This window comes from Xiphophorus maculatus, chromosome 18 (genome assembly GCF_002775205.1).
Source record: "Xiphophorus maculatus strain JP 163 A chromosome 18, X_maculatus-5.0-male, whole genome shotgun sequence".
Classification (NCBI taxonomy): Eukaryota; Metazoa; Chordata; class Actinopteri; order Cyprinodontiformes; family Poeciliidae; genus Xiphophorus; species Xiphophorus maculatus.
The window spans coordinates 28,789,950-28,811,966 of NC_036460.1; the positions used below are offsets into that span (position 1 = coordinate 28,789,950).

The 22,017-nt window shown below is 39.8% G+C and overlaps 1 protein-coding gene across 1 annotated transcript; it reads right to left on the bottom strand.

Annotated features, from left to right (window-relative positions):
• Nucleotides 1–29: 29 nt before the first annotated feature.
• On the bottom strand, nucleotides 30–21,898 carry c2cd3 (C2 calcium dependent domain containing 3). Its single transcript, XM_014473279.2, has 33 exons — nucleotides 21,633–21,898; nucleotides 20,750–21,019; nucleotides 20,336–20,493; nucleotides 19,690–19,868; nucleotides 19,455–19,594; nucleotides 18,550–18,682; nucleotides 18,335–18,472; nucleotides 16,485–16,632; nucleotides 16,299–16,408; nucleotides 16,005–16,208; nucleotides 15,793–15,908; nucleotides 15,270–15,388; nucleotides 14,552–14,683; nucleotides 14,046–14,465; nucleotides 13,451–13,602; nucleotides 12,105–12,348; nucleotides 11,640–11,823; nucleotides 10,440–10,623; nucleotides 9,787–9,959; nucleotides 9,553–9,688; nucleotides 9,018–9,286; nucleotides 8,841–8,915; nucleotides 8,165–8,752; nucleotides 7,585–7,926; nucleotides 6,931–7,069; nucleotides 6,792–6,856; nucleotides 6,503–6,708; nucleotides 6,267–6,397; nucleotides 6,047–6,196; nucleotides 4,921–5,111; nucleotides 3,306–3,993; nucleotides 1,932–2,040; nucleotides 30–247 (listed from the first exon to the last, which is right to left on the bottom strand). Exons 1-33 carry the CDS (start codon nucleotides 21,682–21,684, stop codon nucleotides 107–109), a joined length of 6,486 nt encoding a protein of 2,161 aa, XP_014328765.1. The 5' UTR covers nucleotides 21,685–21,898; the 3' UTR covers nucleotides 30–106.
• Between the last annotated feature and the right edge of the window lie 119 nt (nucleotides 21,899–22,017).

Consider the following 22,017-nt stretch of genomic DNA (forward strand, 5'->3'; position numbering starts at 1 on the left):
ACACACACAAAAGGTTCAAAGCGCAGAACATTTTTCAATATTTATTTATAAAACATACAAATATAAAAATTAATTTACATGATTATCGTGGTGTAAAACCACTGAGCTAACTGGACTTATCGAAACGAGCTGCGAATATCTTTGCAATTCTGTCCGTCTGTTTCTTCAGGGAAGAAGGGGACATGTCCGGCCGTGGCCGGGGACCTCTGCGAGGGGGAACACTGCGGCGGTCTGAGGAGTTCTGACCCTGCAAATATCACAAAGAAATAGATCTTCGATCATAAAAACATTAGAGTCAGGGACACGCCATTGCATGTTAAGGGTTTAAAATAATGAGTCAACGAGTCATTCTTTGCATTTTTTTAACATGAAAGACTCGCTGCTGATCGCTGTATGTGTGGAACACACAAACACAATCATGGATTCAACACTGAGTAACAGGCTTAAACCGGTTTCTTAGCAATGATGGTAGGTGTGCCGTACTAATTCCCAGCATTCACTCAAGCAAGAACATTACTGTAGTAACTAACTGCTGTTACTACAGTAGTTAGTTTTAGCATTGGTGTTGAATGTTTTATAGTTATTTATGTAACAGAATCAGCTGCTTTATCAGTGCATCAAAAAGCAACCTTATAATTTATCTGAGGATTTTATGTAGCATACCAAATGTGAATTTAAACAAAAGTTCTGCAAACTGTTTGTCAAAGTTCAAAATCTCCAAAGTCTTACCTAAAGTTTCGACTCCAACATTATGCAGTGGTACGAGTTTCATTTACTATTTAATTTATTGGTAACTGACTGTTATATTATTGATAAACCCAATCTGATGCACAGCAATAGTCAGTGAGGAGACAAATGGACAAAATTGTTGGTACCCCTCCGTTAATGACTGAAAAGCCCATAATGGTCACTGAAATATCTTGAAACTGACAAAGCGATAATAATAATGAAAAGATCTGTTGAAAATGAACCAATGAAAATCAGACATTGCTTTGGAACTGCGGTTCAACCGCATCGTTAAAAAAAACAAAAACCAATGAAACTGGCCTAGACAAAAATGATGGTACCTGTAACTTAACATTTGTTACTCGATCTTTTGAGGGAATCACTGCAATCAAACAACCTCTGCAGCAGCCAATGAGACCTCAGCACCTGTCCACAGGTAGTCAAATCTTTTTTTTGTATGATTATTTTTGTCAGATTCAAGTTATTTCAGTGACTAATGTGGGCTTTTTGGTCATCAGCAGAAGGGTACCAACAATTTTGTCCGCATGTGTATATTTTTAATAAAATGCAAATATTACTAAATTGTTTCACATTTACTTCTGGAAAATAATTGGAATGCAACTAAAAACTCAACACAATTTTAGGGCTATAGAAATGTATGGGCTGGGATGCTTACCTTGAGTAGAAATCAGTTCCATGGTGTTTACACAGAAATTAAAAAACAAAAATGACATAATTTTACTACTTTTATTCAAAACACACAAAAAAACATATTTCTATTGCTGGTAAATTAACTAAACATATTGTTTATTAATTAGATGAATAAGTGGTGCTCCTTTGGTTTCAACACAATGGCTATAAGTGCCTTTTTTCCCAAAGAGCCAAATTTATCTTTGCTATATGTATGAAGCGGAGCAAAAATGTTGTGGCATGTTTTAGCAACTTAACTGGCCATGCGCAGCAACAATTAGCAACAACAACTCTCCATTAAGCTGGAGAAAAGTCCAGTATTTCCTTTGGTGTATCAGTAAATAGACTTGAGACTTTGGGATGAGCAGGAAAACTGTGAGCATTTCAAAAACCATAACTTATAAAAATGTTAGTACCCGAAACTATCAATACCATGTCAGAATGAAACTATTATGATTCAAGTAGGAATAGCAACAAAGGTTTTAATATCAGAAATAAAGCTGTAAAATACTTACAGATTCATAAGATGTGTGGGAGAAGGATGGAGCTAAACGGATGGCTCTCAGTGACGCCTCCAGTTGGTGAGACGGGAGGAAGAAATTAGGGACTTCCACAGGTAATGAGCTTAAGGTAAGAAGTTTAAAAAAACAACAAGACTTAAAGATAGTGTCCTATATCTCTGTTATAAATCAATATAAAAACTTCATTAGTGCTCAAAGCGAAGTCTAAAACTTCTCAAATGCTAAAGCCTTTTAACTAATTTGGTTAAATTAGACTTTAAAAAAATTAAGAATCAAATTTGAAAAAGAGGACTGTACTACAAGTTATTGAAGTCCCTGAGCTTTATAAAAGGCTTTGACTCTGAAATGGTGGCATATAGAAGAGATTAAGAAAAGCACATATTTATTTAAAAGTTAAAAGATCAAAGTAAACTCTTCAAAAACTCTGTTTTGACAGATAAATGGCCAGTTTCCTCCTCCTCACAGACTCTCAACCTTGGAGTCGACTTCGACTTCCAGCTCCCATTCAGGAATCAAACTGGTTCGAAGACCGCCATCTTAAATCCCAAGAACATTGATCACCTCTGCATTTCACTGTTCCTCCTTTACAGCTGAATCTTTGACTCACTCATTTTCCACCTCTTGACTTGGTTACTGCAACAGCCTCCACATGGTACGATCAATATAAATAAAAAATACATCCAATAGCATGTTCAATAATTTCACTGAACTCCAAACCAGAACCGCACAGTATTCTGGAGGATGTAGGCAGAGAAAAGGCTTTCACTGCTCAACTGATCACGACTAGCTGAGGAACGTTGGTAGCATCAATTAACTCACTTGCTCTTTGGTTACCTAACAACTTGCACAGCAACAGTTTCAGGTTTCTCCACCGTGCCTCATAAATGCATAAAAATGAAAATAAAGGCATGGAGTGAAAGCTGTGGATAAATCAGGAAAGATCACACAACCAGCTTGGCAGTATTTTACATATTTAAAACATAAAACTAATCAGTAATTATCAATATCGACTGATTGGAAACAGTTTTATTATGATACGATTTTCAGCCATATTGCCCAGCCCTATGTTATTTTTTTTTTTACATTTTATTCCCTTCTTTACTTGGGAAGAATTAAAGTAAAGATCAGAGACACTGTAAAGTATCTCTGAGTTTCCTGCACAGTGCTAATAATAATAAAATAATAATTACAATTATTATTATTTTAAATTAATAAAAGTATAACTGTTGCAATACTAGGTTCTACATGATGGTAGCTTTGATATAAACTGCTAATCTGACCTGGTTACCAGTTAAACAGACTACTCAGAAAAATCAAGCTAACAATACGAAATAAATAAATGAATAAATAAAACCAGGTTAAGGATACGTCTGGAGCTGGTTTTCATCAGTGTCCTGAGTTCCTGAAGCACCGTGTGTGTCAGCGACAGGCTGTGGAGATGATGACGCCTCATCTGAACTGTTGGGGCTGTTGGACCCTTTTGTCTGATCGCCAAATTGTAGCATCCTGTCATCGTCTCTCTCTGTACGGTGAACATTTTCTGTGCGTTTCTCATCGGAAAGGCAGCCGTCTCGATTTTCTTCCAGACTTTTGTCCTCATTCTCACTCATGTCTGACTCCTTCTGATCCTCTATGCTCTCTACAGAAACCAGGTCGGGGTCTGACAGGATGCTGGTCCAAGGACTGGTTCTGTCTGTTAGTGAAGTCACCTCATTCAGAGACCTGGGCTGGAGCACCACCTCCTCGAAATTCTCGTCTCCTTCATCATCATCATCATCGCCAGCTTCCTCGTCCTGTCTAAAATCCTCTTGGTGTTCATCCTGTGACAGGTTGTCCTTGCTGCTTTGCTCGTCCTTTTTGTCGTCGTGGTCAGAGTCGGTGTCGTCCTCAGACGTCTGGGCAGGCAGCGGAGATGCAACATCCAAACGATGGTGAGTGGCTCTGTTTGGACTGGACTTGCTGTCTGGGTCGGGCGGAGGGCTCCTGCGTTCATCTGGTGAGTCTGATGAGCTCTGAGTGTTGGAGGGAATGGTTTCCAGGAAGTGACCTCGTAGACCTGAAAGACGAGCCAAATTATGAAGAGAGAAGAAAAAAAACCCCAAAACAGCACAATTTTGGTTTCTGTTCTCAGATGTGGTTTGATAAAAGAGGTTGATGTTAAAAATATTATCAAATTTATTTATCATTAATATTTTATTGCATAACTGTAATAAAGCTGCAGTAGGTAACTTTTATTTTAAAAAAGAAAAAAAGAATGGGTAACACTTTATTTGATGGGGTGTTCATAAGACTGACATGAACTGTCATGAACATGAAGGAGTCTTTCATGGATATCTATGACTGTTGTCATGAAATGTCATTTGGTAAATAATGACACTTTTAATGCAAAGTTGCTCTAAACGTTGCATTGAAAGTCCATTAGAAGTGCCAACGTTGTATTATTTTGTAAATAATTACACTCTAATGCAAACATATTTGTTAAACCTATAACTGTCATGACAGTATAACATGAGACATAATTGGGCATGATTGACTGCGCCAAGACTCGCCTCCTGGCCCTGATTGGTTGTTTATAGTTAGCACTGATTGAAGGCAGTGGAACTAAAATTTTTTCCCAGTCTATCGGTCTTGTACCAAACTGTCACAACATAGTGACAGTGTCAGTAAATACGTATGTAAATTTTTTTTTATAAAAGTTACAAACTGCAGCTTTAAAGCACGTTTTATGTCTTTAATTTATTGTATTTTATACTATGCATCTGTTGTTATGTCTTACTCATTTGTAAAGTGCTTTGTGAAATTTTTGAGTCATAACTGCTGGGTATTGTTTTTATTATGTAGGATAAACATTTGTTTTCCCCAACTTTTTACCTAGGTATTTTGTAATACATTTGTTTTTTTGGAAAAAAAAAAACAAATGCAAATTTGATCAGAATTGGCTGGCCGATCATTTTATATTTTTAATATTTGGGAAGAAGCTCACCACTGATGATGCTGTTGACTTCCCCAACAAGCTGGTTGGACTTGAGGAGCAGCTGACTCGAGTCGGTCTCCAACACACCCCGATCCACCTCTTGGTTGTGGCCGTCTTGTTCGGCCGCAGGCGGGAAAGTAGGAGTCGATAGCTTACGATTGAAGTATCGCTGAATGTTGTCAAGCTCGCTAAGTTTTCTCCTGTCGTAAAAATATTAGTAGTTTTATATTGGTACCGTGAGTTTTTTAGACAAAGTGTCAAATGTAAATGATTATTCTAGTAATTGATTATTGTGACGGTCAATCAATGAATCAGACAAAAAAAATAACAAAAAATCACATTCTGCAGATTTTTTTTAAATCGAACCACTTTAAAGATTTTTATATACAATATTAAAAATACATTTAACATTTTTTAAAACATATTTACACACAGAGAAGGCTTTTCATCTTAAATGCAATATTTTTTTAGAGTTTTATTTTAATTACTTGGTTGGGTATATTGTCCTTTCAGCAAACAGCCTTTTATGAGTCTATATACGTATGTTTACGATTAATTGACCACTAAATTACTTGACAATTAGGACTGTCACGATAACAAATTTTGCTGCGTGATAAATTTTCCCAAAACTTGTTGTGATAAGCGATAACATTGTTGTTTTGAGACCATTTTTGAGTAATATAATAGTAATAACGGCGTAACAATGCAAGAACACATTGTCAAGGATAAATAATCTTTAAATTCTAATGAACATTTAAACACTGGAACTGGAAGACATTTGAAATATCCAAAATAATTAAAGAAAACAACAGAAACGACAAATAAAATGAATTATAAAGTCTGTGTAAACAAATTTATCTTTTAAAAAAGGGATAGTTGAGACCAAAGCACCAGACTAAAAACTTTTATCATTCAGTTTTTGGTAAAAGCAGAGAGAAAAGAGAAACGATAAATCAAACAAATTAAAATTACTGAGTTTCTTTTAATTTATCATTCGATTAATTGATTTATTGTTTATTGTGGCAGGTCTATTGACAATTATTCTAATAATCAATTCATCACAATACATCTGATTAATTGTTTCAGACCTAATGTCCAGTTAAAGAATGGGAATTTAAAAAATTCATCTGAATACCTGAGTGCTGAAAACAAAAATGAGCTGGAGGGATTAACGTCATCGGGCGGCCCGCCACAGGCAGAGTGACACGCTGTTTGTTCTTGCAGATTCTGGTGGTAAAGACGAACTTTGTCCATGTGCTCAAAATGGCGATCGTTCTCACTTGGCCTGCGACATGAAATAATTAATGAAAAGGACCAAAACTGTTTGGATGTCGTCAAACTGCGAGAGTACCAACCTTTCAGAGAACGGCACGTCGCTGTGGTTTGGCGACGAGATCTTCTGCTCCGGGAATCTGCTGATGTGGGACGGGAAGCTGCTGTACATGGCTGTGGTTTGATAGCTGAGAGGACTGGTCTCAAACAAAGCCTGGAAATAAACACGTTCTCAGCTTGGGATTCAGAAAACACGTTTTCTAAATCTAGGGATTTAGCAATCACCCGATATTACATTTCATCAAAGCGGCACACTTACTGATGAGTTTGTGGCAGCTTCATTGTTGGTGTTTTTTCTCTGTCCACGAAGGTCCTGGACTCCCCTCAAAGGAGTTATAGACACTTTAATCTGACCGTGACACTGGCCACTGAAGTCTGTGATGTTGTACCAACCACACACTGACGGGAAACCCCAGAGTAAAGGAGACAGGTCTACAGTGGCAAATCCAATCACCCGCTCCATTTCTGCAGACGTAAAACATCAAAACGGTTAAATAATACCACGAAACAAGCCAAAACATCATAAATCACTATTCATCTCACAATACCTCCTTTGTGCCACACTTTGAACACAAGAAACTGATGTGGATCGACCAGCAGCTCCTTTGAAAGTCTGGAAATGTAAAGTAAACACGTTAACTTGTTGCAAATGTGTTGCATATTTTGAGGTCTGTGTGGAAAGCAGACCTGCACTCGTGCTGATGGTCCCACACAGGACAGTCCGTGTTGGTTACAACAGATGTGCAAACTGGTTCAGGCGAGTCAGCGGTGACGTATGAAACACAGCAGCAAGGAGTTCCTTCAGTGCGCTCAGTAAGAGGACAAGCTGGGGGAAAATGAAACACTTCTTTAGTCTAAATTCTTTGCCATCTAGAACATGGCAATGTATTTCTGGGGATTTTATGTGATAAACATCCATGTGTACAACATAGTGCACAAAGTGTAAGGGACACAATGAATGGCTTCCAAAAGAAGAAGACATTTTTGCAACATCCCTTCAAAATGCCTTTACAGTTTACGAACTAAATACAGTTCGTAAACTGCAAACTTGCCCGTGGTTTTGAAGAAGAATGGGCAATAATTTCAGTGTTAAACATGCCAGGCTGGTAGTGAAGATCCCTGAAACATTTGTTTCTGTAATGACAGTCAAAGATAGCCCTACAAAGGACTGACTCAAGGACTTTAAAAACAAATGCACTCCATAATTTGATTGTTTCTTGATATTGAAAACTATGCATCATTTTGCCCTTTTGGGATGTGCAACTCTGTGTTGGCTCATCTTATAAAATCCCAATAGAAGACAGTAAAGTAAACATTAAATGTTTTACATAACATACTAACCTTTCAGATTGAGGTGCATGGCTCGGTCCACTGCCACAGTCACAGGGAAAGAGTCTTCCACGCTCACCTCTGTGTGATGCGCAGACGTCAGGTCTGGAGTTTCCCTGCAGGGTTTACTCCTGTGTGTGCTGTGGGTGTGTGAGGATTTTCTGGGAGCGCATGGGGAGCCATCTGCTTCTTCCACTTCCTCCAACAAGATCTCCTCCTGACTGTCAGAGTCCAGCTGGGTGTCATGTGCAGCTGACAGGTTTGTGGGAACGGAACCATCCAACGGTGTGATGTGCACCCTGAGAGCTGCGCCTTGTAGATCGGCGGCAGAGCGCATGAACAACGGGTACACTCCTGCAGAAACATAATAAACAGAGATTCTACATGTTTCACCAACTCACAATTAAAACTTTTTAAGAGCTTTTTAAAAGCATTATGAATGAAATTTAAAACCAGTATTATGACAAAAATATACAAAAGAATACAAATATTCAAATATTCTAAGGCTAATTTTTAGCTTCATGGATGTAAGACTTTTTAAGGTTGCCTGATCACCCTGAATTAAGCAATAAGTACTTTTTTTCTTACATACCACTCAGGGACTGCTTCTGCTTGGGAGTCTTTGCAAGACAAGCCAGATCAACAAATGCAGACCCCACCAGTCGGTCTGAGTCGCTTGGCCTTGTAGTCCTGTTTTTAGAGAAGGTGACCCACACCTGGACCTCCAGCTTCTCCTCTCGCAGATACCACACCAAAGGCTGAGTGGCTCTGAGCTCCACCGTTCTACTTCCTTCAAAGCTCACCGTGGCTTGGTCGCCCTCAACACATGGGTGCTGCAATCGGGAGCAGACGGCGTCCTGGTCGAAGAACTTGTACCTGATGTAGCAGTAGGTAGAGCGCTGAAGCTCGCTCATCCCCGGAGGAAGCAGACAATGGATAGGAAGCCACGCTTTAGGCATTGAAAAAGTCAGTGAGAGTTTTCTCATGCCTTCTTCCCAGGATTCTTCATCATCTTGCTGTGCCATTTCCCAGCCCAAACCCTCGGCGGCTTTAATCACCCTTTCTCTGTCTGAGTGGTGAGCGAAGCTGATGGAAAGCTCCAGCCCACCAACCAAGATGTGCTCCGGCTGTGAAGGACGTTTTTTACGAACTAAGTACAGCCCGAACCAGCCAGAAATACCTAAATGTTTGAGAAAAACATGAATTAACTTCGGTGTTTATTAAAGAGAGCAGCTTGCCCCATCATACTTTTTTAAGAAGTAGCAGACCTGTTCTTTTATGAATGAGATCAACCAATGGTATTTTCACAGAACCCAACATGATCTGCGTTTGCTCAGGAGATGCTGCAAGAGAACAGAACAAAAATGTTAGAAACACAAACTCACCTTTAACCGTAATAAGACTCTCATCAAATTTGGGTCTGAGGCAAGCTGAGCTCCTCTAACCTTTTTGACCGTCTCTGTTCCAGACAGTAAAGACAGCAGACGCCTGCTCCAGTTGCTCAGCCAGGCTGCAGGTTTCCCCGCTGCTCATGTGCAGCAACAGATCACAGGTCACCTCCATGTGGTGGTCGAAGTCGGGGCAGAAGGTCCTGGCCGCAGTGCGGGTACACCTCCTCTCGCTGTCAGGTAAGAAGGACAGGTGGACCGTGACGAAAGGGTTCACCCCGACCTCTGTTAAATGGCTGAATTGATTGTTTTCTTCTGATAATGCTCTGAAAAGATTGAAAAGAGGATGGAAGGAAAAAGAACCAGGTGTTACTGTACTAGTACAAAAAATGCTGGGCTTTAACTTGAATATGTTTCCAAAGCTTTGTATACTTAAGCATTTATCACTTTATGACCTTCTGTTTGTGAACATTACACAGACAAATCACAGTAAAACAATCCAATCTGTTTTGAGGTAGAAAGCTCAAAACAGCATTCTACCTCAAAATGCTGTTTTGAGCATTTTGAGCATCTAGGCTGAAGACGGCAGTACCTTGCTGCTGCCTGCAGCCCAGACGCTCTGTGCACTTGAACCACAAGCGTCACAACACGGGAAGCAGCTCCTCGACCAGCCTGTCCTTCAGGTCGGACAGGCCTGTGCTTGTAGCGAATGCAAATATCCAGCAAACCTGGGGAAAAAAACAAAACAAAAACAGATTAGACACATTGTTAATATTTTAGATATTGTCTTCGTTTGGATCACCTTTATAGATGTGCATGTGCTTACCTGAAGGCTGAGGTTGAAATCCTGAGTGGCCCTCAGTCCTTGGAACCAGGGGAAGGGAGAACATCTGAGCCTCGTTAGGATGTTGTTTCTGCATGGTTGCCATGGCACATAATTTGGACAGGGGAAGCAATCCTCTGGCCACAAGCTGATCTCTGACATTTGGATAATAATATCTGCAAAGAAACATGATGACAATCGAATAAACAAACCATCAGCTGTCAGGATGGGAAATGTTGGAGTTTTAATGTTACTAAATGAGAACAGCAACTTAGGGACATGTGTACAGTGTAACCATATTATGTCAAAGCCAGGACAAAATACTCAGTCTTTAAAGGTGATTCTTTGAAAGGGTTAGGGTAGGTCAATGGCCTATGCAAAATATAATGGTAAAAACCAGCTGACCAAACCTCCTGGACCTCCACTGGGGTTGCTGGGGTTTCAAGGGGACAGGCAGTGCCTGCTAATTTATGACATTACACCGGATGTTTTTGACTTTTTTTTTTTCCAGACACCAAAAAACGTTAACTTATTGCCAAAAACCAACTAGGTGTTTTTTTAAGCACTTTTTGGTAGCAGTCAAAAACCAAATGGAGGTACAAAAACATGCAAAGTGGGAATTTTGAATAACACGTCCCTTTTAATATGACACTTACCTGCACCACACTTCAAACTGGACGCCTCCTCCACTAGTCAGGCCTTGGCTCGACAGCGAGCTGAGCAGCAGTCGCTGGACAGGAACTCCTTCAGGAGCGAGAAGGACGTGAGTCTCGGTGTGACCAAACACCGGGTCCGGGACGCAAAGAGTGGTGATGGTACGATGCGGCTTCAGGTTCAAGCCTGGTGGAGGAAGAATTAGGGCTAAGAAGAAAGTAACATGTTGGGTTTAAGTAGGCCTGTCGCATTAACAAATTTTACTGAATGATAAACTGTCCCAGAAATGATTGCGATAAGCGATAACATTGTTGCTTTGAGACCATTTTCATGTAATATATTGATAATGGCATACCCTCTCAAAGTTTATAGAATAAACTTTAACTCTATAAAGAACACTTAGCACTGGAAGATATTCTAAATATCGAAAATAACAATAAAAAAATAAAAACTATGTTAAAAAAACGAAATTAAAAACCAGAGGTTGACCAATATATCTCCGACCAATACTTTGGGACGATATTTGTGTTTTGTTCTTATATCAACGTCGGCTGTTACAAGTATGCATTCGCCGATCCAATAGTGCATCCAGAAGCCATGCCTTGAGATAACGTGACCACACGTTTTCTGATCCCTCCATGCTAGGCAGCGGCTGGTAACGTAGCAAGACTGAATGCCAACAACAACAAGGGTAAGTTTTTAACTTTCAATGTATTTTTAACTGTCTGATTTAGCTCTATCTGCCCTTTGAAACAGAGACAGAGACCCACTGTCTCTGTCTCAGTGTGAGCTGGCCGGAACAGTGGTGTCAAACGTTCCACATTGTTTGCCCCCAATTCTTAATATGTTGCATTAATAAATTGAGACTTGTGCAACATTTGTTATGATTATCCCATTTTTATCATGTAAATGAACAATTAAAAAGCAATATTGGCTTCCAGAAGAAAAAACATCGGGAGCACATATCGGGATCAGTTGGATTGATGTAAAAAGGATCGGTACCGGTCTTAAAAAAAATTCATGCATTGGTCAATCGCTAATAAAAACGCGCACAACTGAATAAATAAAATGGACTATGATGCTTCTGTGAGGAAAATTGCCCTTCAAAAAATATTAATCGTCAGAATGGAAATTTTCACTTATCATACAATTAATCCATTAATTAGGTTTAAAGTTTCATTTTTATTTAAAGGCGGCCTTACTGCTCTCTACGAGGCTCGGATCAACGTTGGAGGCAGCATTGAACTCCTGGGAGGGGAAACTGTACTGAACGTAGCAGTCAGCCTCTCCCCACACTGTGGACTGCAGAGGGGTCAGTCCGCTGACTTTCTCCACTCTTAGAACAAACACATGCTCCCTCATAATCCTCACTTGTACTGCATTCACCTGAAAAACAAAGACCGGGGTTAAAGATTATTTAAGAAAAGTAATTCAAGCAAAGGTTCAAGCAATATTTCAGTATTTGTGCATCGACACAGTTGTACAAGTGCCTTTATGTAGCATAAGTAGAAGAAGAGGGTGAGGCTCTGAGTCTTTTTAAAGTAAATTCTTGACTGATGTAATCAGCAATTCTATTATTTACATCAGTAAGCAAATATGTTTAATACGAATAAGTGAAAGCAGAGTAACAGCTCTTATATTACATATCAGAAGTGCTGAGCACATACCTTTGTTTGTGGGTGTGGCTGGTGATCGAGCATGTGAACCGGTCTCACCGCGTGAGGAGACGAATCGTACTCCTCATCTCTGGTGCGCTGGAAGGAGACGATCTGCTCCGCCCGACCCATGGCCAGAACAACCCTGAGGTTTCCCCTGCAGCAGCCTGAGAACACGTCGACGACAGGCATGTAGCAGTCGACCCCTAAAACAGGGTACTGCGCCTGCAGAAGGAGCTGGGTGATCTTCGGGTCCCTGAAAATAAAAAAAGGAAGGGAAATATCAAATACCATTAAAAGGGCTTCTTGCGGGGCAGTTTGCAGTCAGTTTTAGCAAGTTATCATATTGAGGCCATGTGTGACACAGATCACAATTAACTGTTAAGATGCACAACAGTGCCCTTCAGAGGAGAAAGTAAATAAGGCAACTTTCAGCTTGTTTACTGCTAACAGGAGTTTGGATGGATGTAGGCCTGTCAGGAAAACAAATTTTGCTGGACAATAAATTCTCCCAGTAATTAACAATAATACTGTTGTTTTGAGACCATTTTCAAGCAACATATTGATGATGGAATAATAATGCAAGCTCACCCTCTGAAAGACCAACAAACTTTAATTTAGTAAAAGCACTCCACTCTGACCCTGACAGATATTTTAAATGAAACCAAACAACCAAAAATAACAACAAAAACATACTTATAATGAAATTTATTATGATGTCTTTGTAAACAAAATTGCCCTTAAAAAATGTTAATCAACAGAATGGAAATTATCGAGCTCATTTTAATTTATCATGCGATTGATTACTGCGCATTTATTAGATGGATGTTGACGAATGTATTTTCTAGCTACAAAGAGACACTTTATAGCAAAATCAACTTACTATGTTACCTTTAGTTTTCATGAAAATGTAGTATATACCAAAGTGTGACGTCTTGAAATTGGCATCTCTTTCTTTAAGAACCTACTAGCTTACACTTCCCCTTCAGTGTGTCAACACAACAGTGTGTCCACTGACGCCGTTTAAAAGCGTTCTCAGGAGCTTAGAAGACCCGCAGTTCCACCAGGTGTTTGCTAATTTCTGCTGCCACTAGTCTGGAGGAGTAGGGAGGCAAGGGACTCAAGCTCAAAGGACGTGTCAAATTAAATAGCAGATTGTTTGAGCAAGCGTTAAGGCACCCCTGAATGGTTGCTATGGGAGTCAAGGATTCCTCAAACATGCAAGAAAGAATCAAGACAAAACTCCAGGTATGTTTTTGATGAGGGAATAACATTACAGCATGACATAAAGCTAAAAAAGACAATCTTGCTTTATAACTCCCTATAAAGTTATAAAAAAATAGACTTGTTTTTGTTACCTAAATGACATGTAGAACTGATGTAAAGGTAGTTTAACGAGGCCGAAGAGTCGATCGTTCCCAGAGCTTCCAGTTTTCTGCCATACTTCAATCACCATCATGTTATCCTTCATACGCTCTAAAAGTTTTGTTGTTAATCCCACTGGTGTTACCTGTTACACAAAAACAAAACAAAAAAACAATCAGATTTGGTTTATTTTGAAGTCTGTTTTTTTTTTTTTAACATTTTCACTGAAATGTGTATCCCAGCAAATCTACTTGCTTCTCTCCTCATCATGAGAGCACCTTTACATTAAATTAAACCACAAAGTAGGTTATGTTGTCTGAATGTTCGCAGAACATTACTTAAAGTGCTCGGACAAAAATAGAAAAGTAAGACAGCAAAAGCTATTTAAAACATAAATACAGTGAAAAACACAACTCTCTTAATATTCAAATATTTACTGAGGAAAAGCAGATTTCTTAGTGATTTAAGTCTTCAAAGATTAAATCAGAAAAGATGGCTAGCAACAAACAGACACGTTTAGCAAGAATGGCAGTGAAATGAAATGAAGTGATTCAGACCGACCGAGATGGCTGAGTTTCTTGAACCCACCTGAACGAAGTTGAAGGTGGGGTTTGCCTGGCCCCAGCTGACCGTGGATCTGGCCGTCTCATCACACCAGAACAGCTTAGAGTTCAAGAAGACGTTTGGAGCCTGCTGCGGCCCGCAGCTGAACTTCTTCCCATCTGGAACCATGAGTAAAGCATGCAGGAGGATTTGGGGCTCCTCTTCGGCCCGAGAAGATTTAAGAGGAGATGTTCGGATCCCGGGAGGATTCGACGGTTCCCTCGTATGTGTCTGAGGAGTCCAAACATTCAGCCTGGGATGATCCATCGTTGGAGCCGTTAAGACCTCCATGTCAGAACGCTGAGACCTTCCAACATGTTCTCTTTCGGGGTTGGCTGCGATTTTCACGTTCCCTGATTTTTCTTTAGAGAAACTTTTGCTGTGTGTTCCTAGTTCTATGGAAACCTGCAACATAAATAGCAACTGGGTCACAACCCCTTAACTTTGTTGCTTACAAAAATAAACAAGTAAAATAAAAAGTTAAAAATTACTGTGAGAGGTCCAACGTCCCGCGTTTCTCTGGTTCCCTCCGAGTTGCGAACCGGCAAAACAACGGACTGACTCAGCTCCTTACTTTGCAGCAGACTGCGCAGAGCGTGAACGGCCTTACCAATAAAAACAGGCTGCAAAAACAGAGAAAACTTGTCTGAATAATATCGGTATTTAACTTCCACTCATTGGGGAAAGCTAGCGGGAGTTTTTAAAACAATGTGCCGGGAGTCAGGCGTTTTCCTCTGGTATACCGAATATGAAGCGCCCGGCCAGCTGGCGAGGGGAGCTGGCTGTTAACGCAGCGGGAGCAGACATGTCCGAAAATGTCAGAGCAGGTTATGTTTTGGTGAACCGAGCAGATGTTTGAGGCTTACACACTTACATTCTCGCCTAGAAACGTTGTACAAAATAACGTTGTGTCATTTAAAGTGTAATATAACAAAATAATTTGCCGCTCTTCACCGCCATTGTCGCTCTGCCTGAACGCCCAGTTGGGACCTGCAATGAATTATGGGATATAGTGGGCCGTGAAGGATATACCGGACCCATCCTTCTAATCTGGGGAAAAGAAGGCAACATTTGGAGGCCGCATGGGAAGGAGTCTTCGAATTCGGACAGGCCTTGTCGCCACGCTATGACGTCATCGGCCTACAAATCCGTCCTTCGAAGGATGCAGACCCTGAATTTGAACACAGCTAAAGTGTCTGAGTAACTTACTTTTTTCTGGTCACTCTTTCTTGAGTAAATCTTGAAAGTGAGCTCACTCTCCCACCACAGCTTGATCGCTGCGGCGTTGAAGTGGACCGGAAACACAGAGAGCTGGTGGAACTTCACAGCTTAAAGAAACACACAGAGAAGCTGCATCAGAAACAAACACCATAAGGAACAGTTTTACAAGTTTTCTGCTTGACTCAACATTACAGTGTAGGGCTGATCTGTTGATTTTCTGGATTAACCGATTAACTGAATACCAAAAGAAGCTTATTAAGACATTTTATTTTACTGAATTTGAACCCGGTGAAACTACCACTAGATGAAACTACCACTAGATGAGTTCTGTGTTGAACATATTTATTGACAAATGTTTTTTTTTTTATCTTAAAAGAAAAAGTTAGATATTTTTGTGCAGCTTTGGGTTAATTACTGCTCTGAGTATGTTGTTCTTTCAGAAACTTTTAAAGTTAACTCCAGTTAACGATTAATCAATTAATCAGTTACAAATAACAACAGGAAGAATTACCTCCAAAAGTGATTTTACTGGAAACGGCTCTGGTCACGTCTACATCTCCACCTTTACTCCGCCGAAATTGACCCGAGGCTGAAGTCATTGGAAAAACATATTCCACAAAATATGTGCTATAAAAAAAAGAAGAGACTCAGAGATTCTCAAATATAAGTGTTACAAATGCTAATATGATCTCTATTTAAAATGAACATTACTAAATGTTTTACCACTTCTTGCTGGGTAATGGGCGCGGAGGTTTCTCTTTGACGGCCTTCCTGGTTGTGGTGGCTGAGCCGCCTGCAGGAACGGCCAGCGACTCGACGGTAACTCTTGCTATTCTGATGAGACTCAGCAACTTGAACTGCTCTGCACTGAATGAAGAGCAGAGATCATCGCCACGATCCGCAAACTGCTGTTCATCTAAATTTGGACTGAAAAAAAGTCAAAATGTGGGTCAGAACAGCCTTTGCCGTTTTCAGATGAAAAAAAACGACTTTAGGATGTTTTTTTTAGGCTCTTACCTTTGGCTGATCCCAGGTTCAGACTGCCTCGGTTTCTCTGGATGAGTTTTATTTGATGTTGTTGCTCCTTGACCGTTGTCCCCTGCGAAATCCGGTGCAGTGTCTGAGTGCTTAAAAACAATAACTTCAATCACTTGTTGCCTGAAAAAAATAGCTAAAACTAAAAGATAAAGAGTAAATACTCACAGGAGTTTTGTAAAACAGATTTTCCAGTAAGCTCTGATCATAAAGCGGATCGCTGAGCTCGCTGTCTCCACACACACTGCTGTGGCCGGAGAGAGATTCAGGAGGTGAGCCCTGGATGTCCCACAGAGGCAGTCCAGATGTCACAGAGCTGGGGGGGGAAAGAAAACAAATTTTAAAAAATGCTGGAAACAATTCAAATTTATTCTAAGACAAAAAGATCTTATGAAACTTGCTCTTCTTTTGAGCTCATATTTTATTAGCTTATCTAATTAAGTAAAAATTCTTAATTGCTTGTTTTGTTGCTTAATTTGTAATTTTGTTTTATCAAAACAGGACTCTATTGTAAATGGGAATTTGGATCTCAATCAGACAACCTGTATTACCACACAACTTGTATGGTCAAATAAAGAAATACAAAACGTAACATTTGCAAAAGGTTTGTCACATCAACACAACAAATTTAATATTTTTTATTCTGATTTTATAATATATCTGTGAGGCAAGGTTTACAAACATTTTAGCAATAAAAATAAAAAATAAAATCTGATGCTTGAATAGGAAAGAGAAATGATGTGCATTGAAAATGTAATCAGTTATAAACAGTGGAAAATTGAATACTTTTTAACAATGAAATCACAGCAACTGTTCTACACGACAGGTTGATATATTTACTTTTTAATGTATTTATTTAGGAACAAACAAACATAGTGGTTATGTTACAATGTCATTGATTTGTCAGCAGAATACAATTCTGCATTCAGAGTGCTTGCAACAGTTTTTACACACCCTAAATTTTTTTAACTCCATTGCATTTTATTGAATCTTTATGTGGTAGACTAGAGTTATCTGGTTGTGATCGTCATGTTAGCAAAATTTAAAAAGTCCAGCAGCTCACTGGGGAGAGGAAAGGTTTGTCATTGTGGTAGCATTGCAGGCGGGAGAAATGCAACAATTTGGGAAAATCTGAACTGGTCTGTTATTATCAATTTTGACACAAAGGAATGAATGATAATTTTTTTCCAGTAACGATTATATTGACATATTTATTATTTTTGACGAAGAGGTTGTTGCAAAGTTTGCAGACATACTCTAAGACTTCCAGCTTTATTTGTACTTAAAGTATTTTGTATTTTCCAGGCACATAGTGACATTTCATGGCAGAATCAAGTAGCTATGTTACCTTCAGTTACAATAAAAACAATGCATTTATCAAATATGACTTGAAAGAAATTTGACTTTGTAATTTATTAACTTGAAATTCAGCCTGTGTCTCTTTAAAAACTCCTGCTCTTTCTGAAACTCCGCCGTAAGGAAGTCATCACACCATCGCTCCTCTCTTAGCCCTTTATGTTTATACCAGCGTTGCACTGAGAAGTAGCTCGTATAATGAGCTTAGCAGATCCGCAGTGCCATCAGGTGCTTGCTAATTACTGCTGGCTAGTCTAGAGGAGCAGAGAACGGGAGTCACAGGGGAGACCTGCTCTGAAATGCAGAAGCTGGGAAGAATGGAAACTACAGGTCAGAAGATGAGCTGCGTGTCCAAGGCGGTGCTTGGTCCATCTGGATGTTTTGCAAAGTTGAATGGTTGCCATGGAGATGAAAGGATTGCATGCATGAAAAAGTCATAGCAACACTCCAGTTATGTTGCTGATGAGGCAATAACATTTTAACATGATATAAAGCTGATTATATAAAACCACCCCTTTAAAAGTGGTTCTACAAATTACGAATTTAAAATGGAGTGAATACAAAACCACTCAATCCCAATAAAATGTCTTGCCATTCGTGATTACACTAGGAGTGATAACACTAGGAGCAAAATGTAAGTGACATAAATCCAGTGAGTCTACCTGCCAAGCAGCAGATCCACAGCTCTTTTGTCCATGTCTGGCAGACAGTCCAGGGTGCTGTCTGAGGGGAAGGCTCCATCCCCAGAATCTGCATGCAGGATATTCTGAAGAAACATACCTGATATAGAAGGGAACAACCTGCAAACATAAAGCAGGGTAGTAGGTATTTAAAAACTGTGCATTTCTGGAATCTTTAAAAAATAAAAGCCACTGACTCTTTAGGTGTTTGGATGTTGTCCTTAGGGAGAGGTAGAGGACTGTCCTTCAGAGGCAGAGAAGAGTCGATGTCACAATTCAGAGCCGACTCCGCCATTGCATTCCTGAGCTTGTTTCCCCGCTCCAGAATGACTGCAACCAGAAAAAGGTTAACAGCTATGACTGAACATTTTTGCTTTTGCACATTAGTGACTGACTAGCTGCGTTTCTATTAACCATAAAATTGTGCAAACTGAAATTACAAAAATAAATACGCCCGATTTAGAAAAAACTCAAGTTTTTTGATAAAGGTTATTGAGCTAGAATGAGATAAATACAATAGTTGACCATAGCTAAATAGTTGTATTTCACAAAACTGCAAGAGAAACACTTTTTATGCGTCACTTGAGTCACGTCATAAACAGCCGATTGTTACTATCTATAAAAACGACTAAGAAGATAACAGGAAGTAGTAGTGTGATGATAGTTTGTTTTAGTTTTTATTTTTGAGACAATGTGCAGCTGGCTCCACAAGAGCTCTCACAGCATCACACAGTTCGTAAAAATGTTTCATTTAAGTGTGTTGAATCTGTAAAATGTCCGCCTATGTAGCTGCTCCCAAGTATAAGCAGCTTGTTGCTCCAACACTTGAGTAAGACACCAATGTCTCCTCTGATGGCTGATAGATGATGAGCTAATTGGCTAAATTATGAATACATCTTGTGTAACTGTTTACATCTGTCACTGCCATGATTTTTAATGACTTATCGCGTGAACAAGCTTATTTACATGTTATTTTAATTTCATGTCTTATTTAATGGAAACACCGCCATTGCAACGCTGTGTTTTTTTCACTTTAGTAGAATATAGACAAAGATTTGCACTCATTTGGAATGAAAACGCAGCTAATGATGTTGCTGCTGACCTGAGATGATGTCAGTATTTCCCGTCTCCGCTGTCGAGGGATTCCCAGCAATTTCACTGTTTTGAAATGTGCTGGACGTAGGAACCTGATTCTCCAGCATCTTCTTCTGGACATTTTGAAAATACAAGTGGTCTTTTCCTCTAGAATGAACAAAGCAAGAAACAAAAGAGATTAACAGAGGAGACAAGCAAGGGTGATTTTTTGTACGGGTATTTGTTCAGTAACTTTCCCAAACCTTGGTGTGTTTCCACCACTGCTCCCGCCGGATTCTTTCCCACCTCCAGTGGTGACGAGTACTGGAGGCGGGGGGGCCATCAGTTTGGGTACCTGCAGCTTATCGATGCTGGTGTCTGTGGCGGGGGCCGAGCTGCTGCTGTCGTAGGTTTCAGCCAGAGGCTCCAGGTTTAGGGAGACCTAAGAAGTCAAGATTGGAGATGAAAAGCAGCATATTTTATTATTCCATAATATCTAAGTTACATTTAAGCCTGTAAAAGGCTATTGAACTATTAATCTCATAATAAAATAAACTGAGCTTCATAATTTCCATGTTGAGGACTAATCATTTTTGAAGAGCAATTTTGTTTACAGAAACATCATAATCCATTTTATTTATGGTTTTATTATTGTTTTTGGTTGTCTGTTTTTTTTACTTTGGATATTTAAAATATCTTCCAGTTCCAGTGTTGAGTGTTCTGTACAAAAATAAAGTTTATTAGTCTTTTGGAGGGAGAACTTGCATCATTCTGCCATGATCATTATATTACTTGAAAATTGTCTCAAAACAACAATATCATCATTTATTGCAATAATTACTGGGACAATTTATCGTCCAGTAAAGTTTGTTATTGCACACAAAGCTTTGAATTGATCAGTCTGCTCACCTGGACTTCTCCCAGCTTTTCTGAGGTTGGCGACACCAGAGTGTAAAATCCACTAACAGGTTGCGACAGAGACAGACGGGAGATCCCGGCAACTTGAGCCCGAGCGACTGGTAAATGATCCGGCTTAGTCAGAACCTCCAGCACCAAAGAGCCCATATCTGTTCAGAAAAAAAGAGCTATTGATTTGTAAAGGCAAAAACGTGACAGATATCCATCTAAACATGCTTATCCTGGGAGCTGGCGGTTATTTCTAGCAGTAATTGGGCGAGAATGAGGGTTCACCATGCAGAGGCTACCAAGGCAACACAGCAAGACAGAGACACAGAAAACAACTGTGCACGTAGAACGATGAACCTAACAGTCATGTTTTGGACTGCGGGAGGAAGCCGGCGGACCGGGAGAGAAGATAATCACCTGTAAGGTATGAGGTGAACTGCTTCGGGCCGCAGCGGATTGCGTAACGAGCTGTGCTCTTGATGGTTCTCTGAGCCACCTGGGATGCATCTCTTGGAAAGAAGTGCGTGCCGTTGGATGACTCGCCCCACCAGCGCAGCCTGACGAACGTTGCAGACGGAGGCTTGTGGACTGTCCATAAGACCCTGCTCACTGTCACACACAGGAAGCACCTCAGCTGGCCCTCAACAAGAGGGGGGAGGCTTGTTGAGGGCGACACATCGCTGGGGACTGATAAGAGTTATGTCAGGTTACACCAAGCCGGAGACACACAACACACAGTTACTTAAAAAGTTAGCTAGAATTTATTGCAGTCCAAGCTGGTCTTTGCTATGCATCATGCAGGCCTAGCTGAAAGAAACATGTTCAATAGATCTGAGACAGAAAAAAGCTTGTGTAGAAACCAGAGCTCTCACTTTAACAGTGTGTGTCTCTGTCTGCTATATTTGTCATGCTTCATTCATTTCATTTATTCAAGTAATTCACACTAGAGTATTTAGACATTTGACTCAGTAAAAGTACTGATTCTTACTACTAATAATGTTCAAGTAAAAGTAAAAAGTACGTTATCGTAAAAGTACATTTCCCCCAACAAGCTACTGAAGTAAATGTAACCACCTCTAGCTGTAAAGGATAAAATACCGAGTTATAACATATTAAATATTATTGTGAGTCATTGTGTCGAATCAAAAATGTCAGTACGGTGTAGAATAATGAGAAATAACATAATTTATATATGAAAAGTTTCATAGCGTTTGTATATGTTCTTACGCAAGTGACAGTTGATTGAACGAGCTACCCATAAGTAGCACAACATTAGCAACATTAGCTACGTTACATTTACCTTTCCTTTTGTTGCTTGCAGCTTTGGCAGACTTCTGTTTCTTACTCTTCATTCCTCAGTTCAGTAAAAACAGACCGTAAGTGGCAGTCTCTCAGTAACAGAGCCTGAACCCGTCGCTGACATGTTTATTATCGCTCTTCTGTGAAGTAATAATCAGTTTAACTGGAGCTAAACTAGCCGCGCGCACACACAAGTACACACAAACCGAACAAGCGCGGAAAACTGTCTCCGAGCAACAAGACACACTTCCGCCATCACCGTGTCTTACTGGTGTATTCTGGGAAATAGAGTCTGTTTCTTTCTTCCGCTCTTCCTTTCCTTCCTTCTTTCTGTCTTTAGTTCTTTTTCTGTTTTTGGTTGTTTCTTTCACTGCGACATCTAGGTT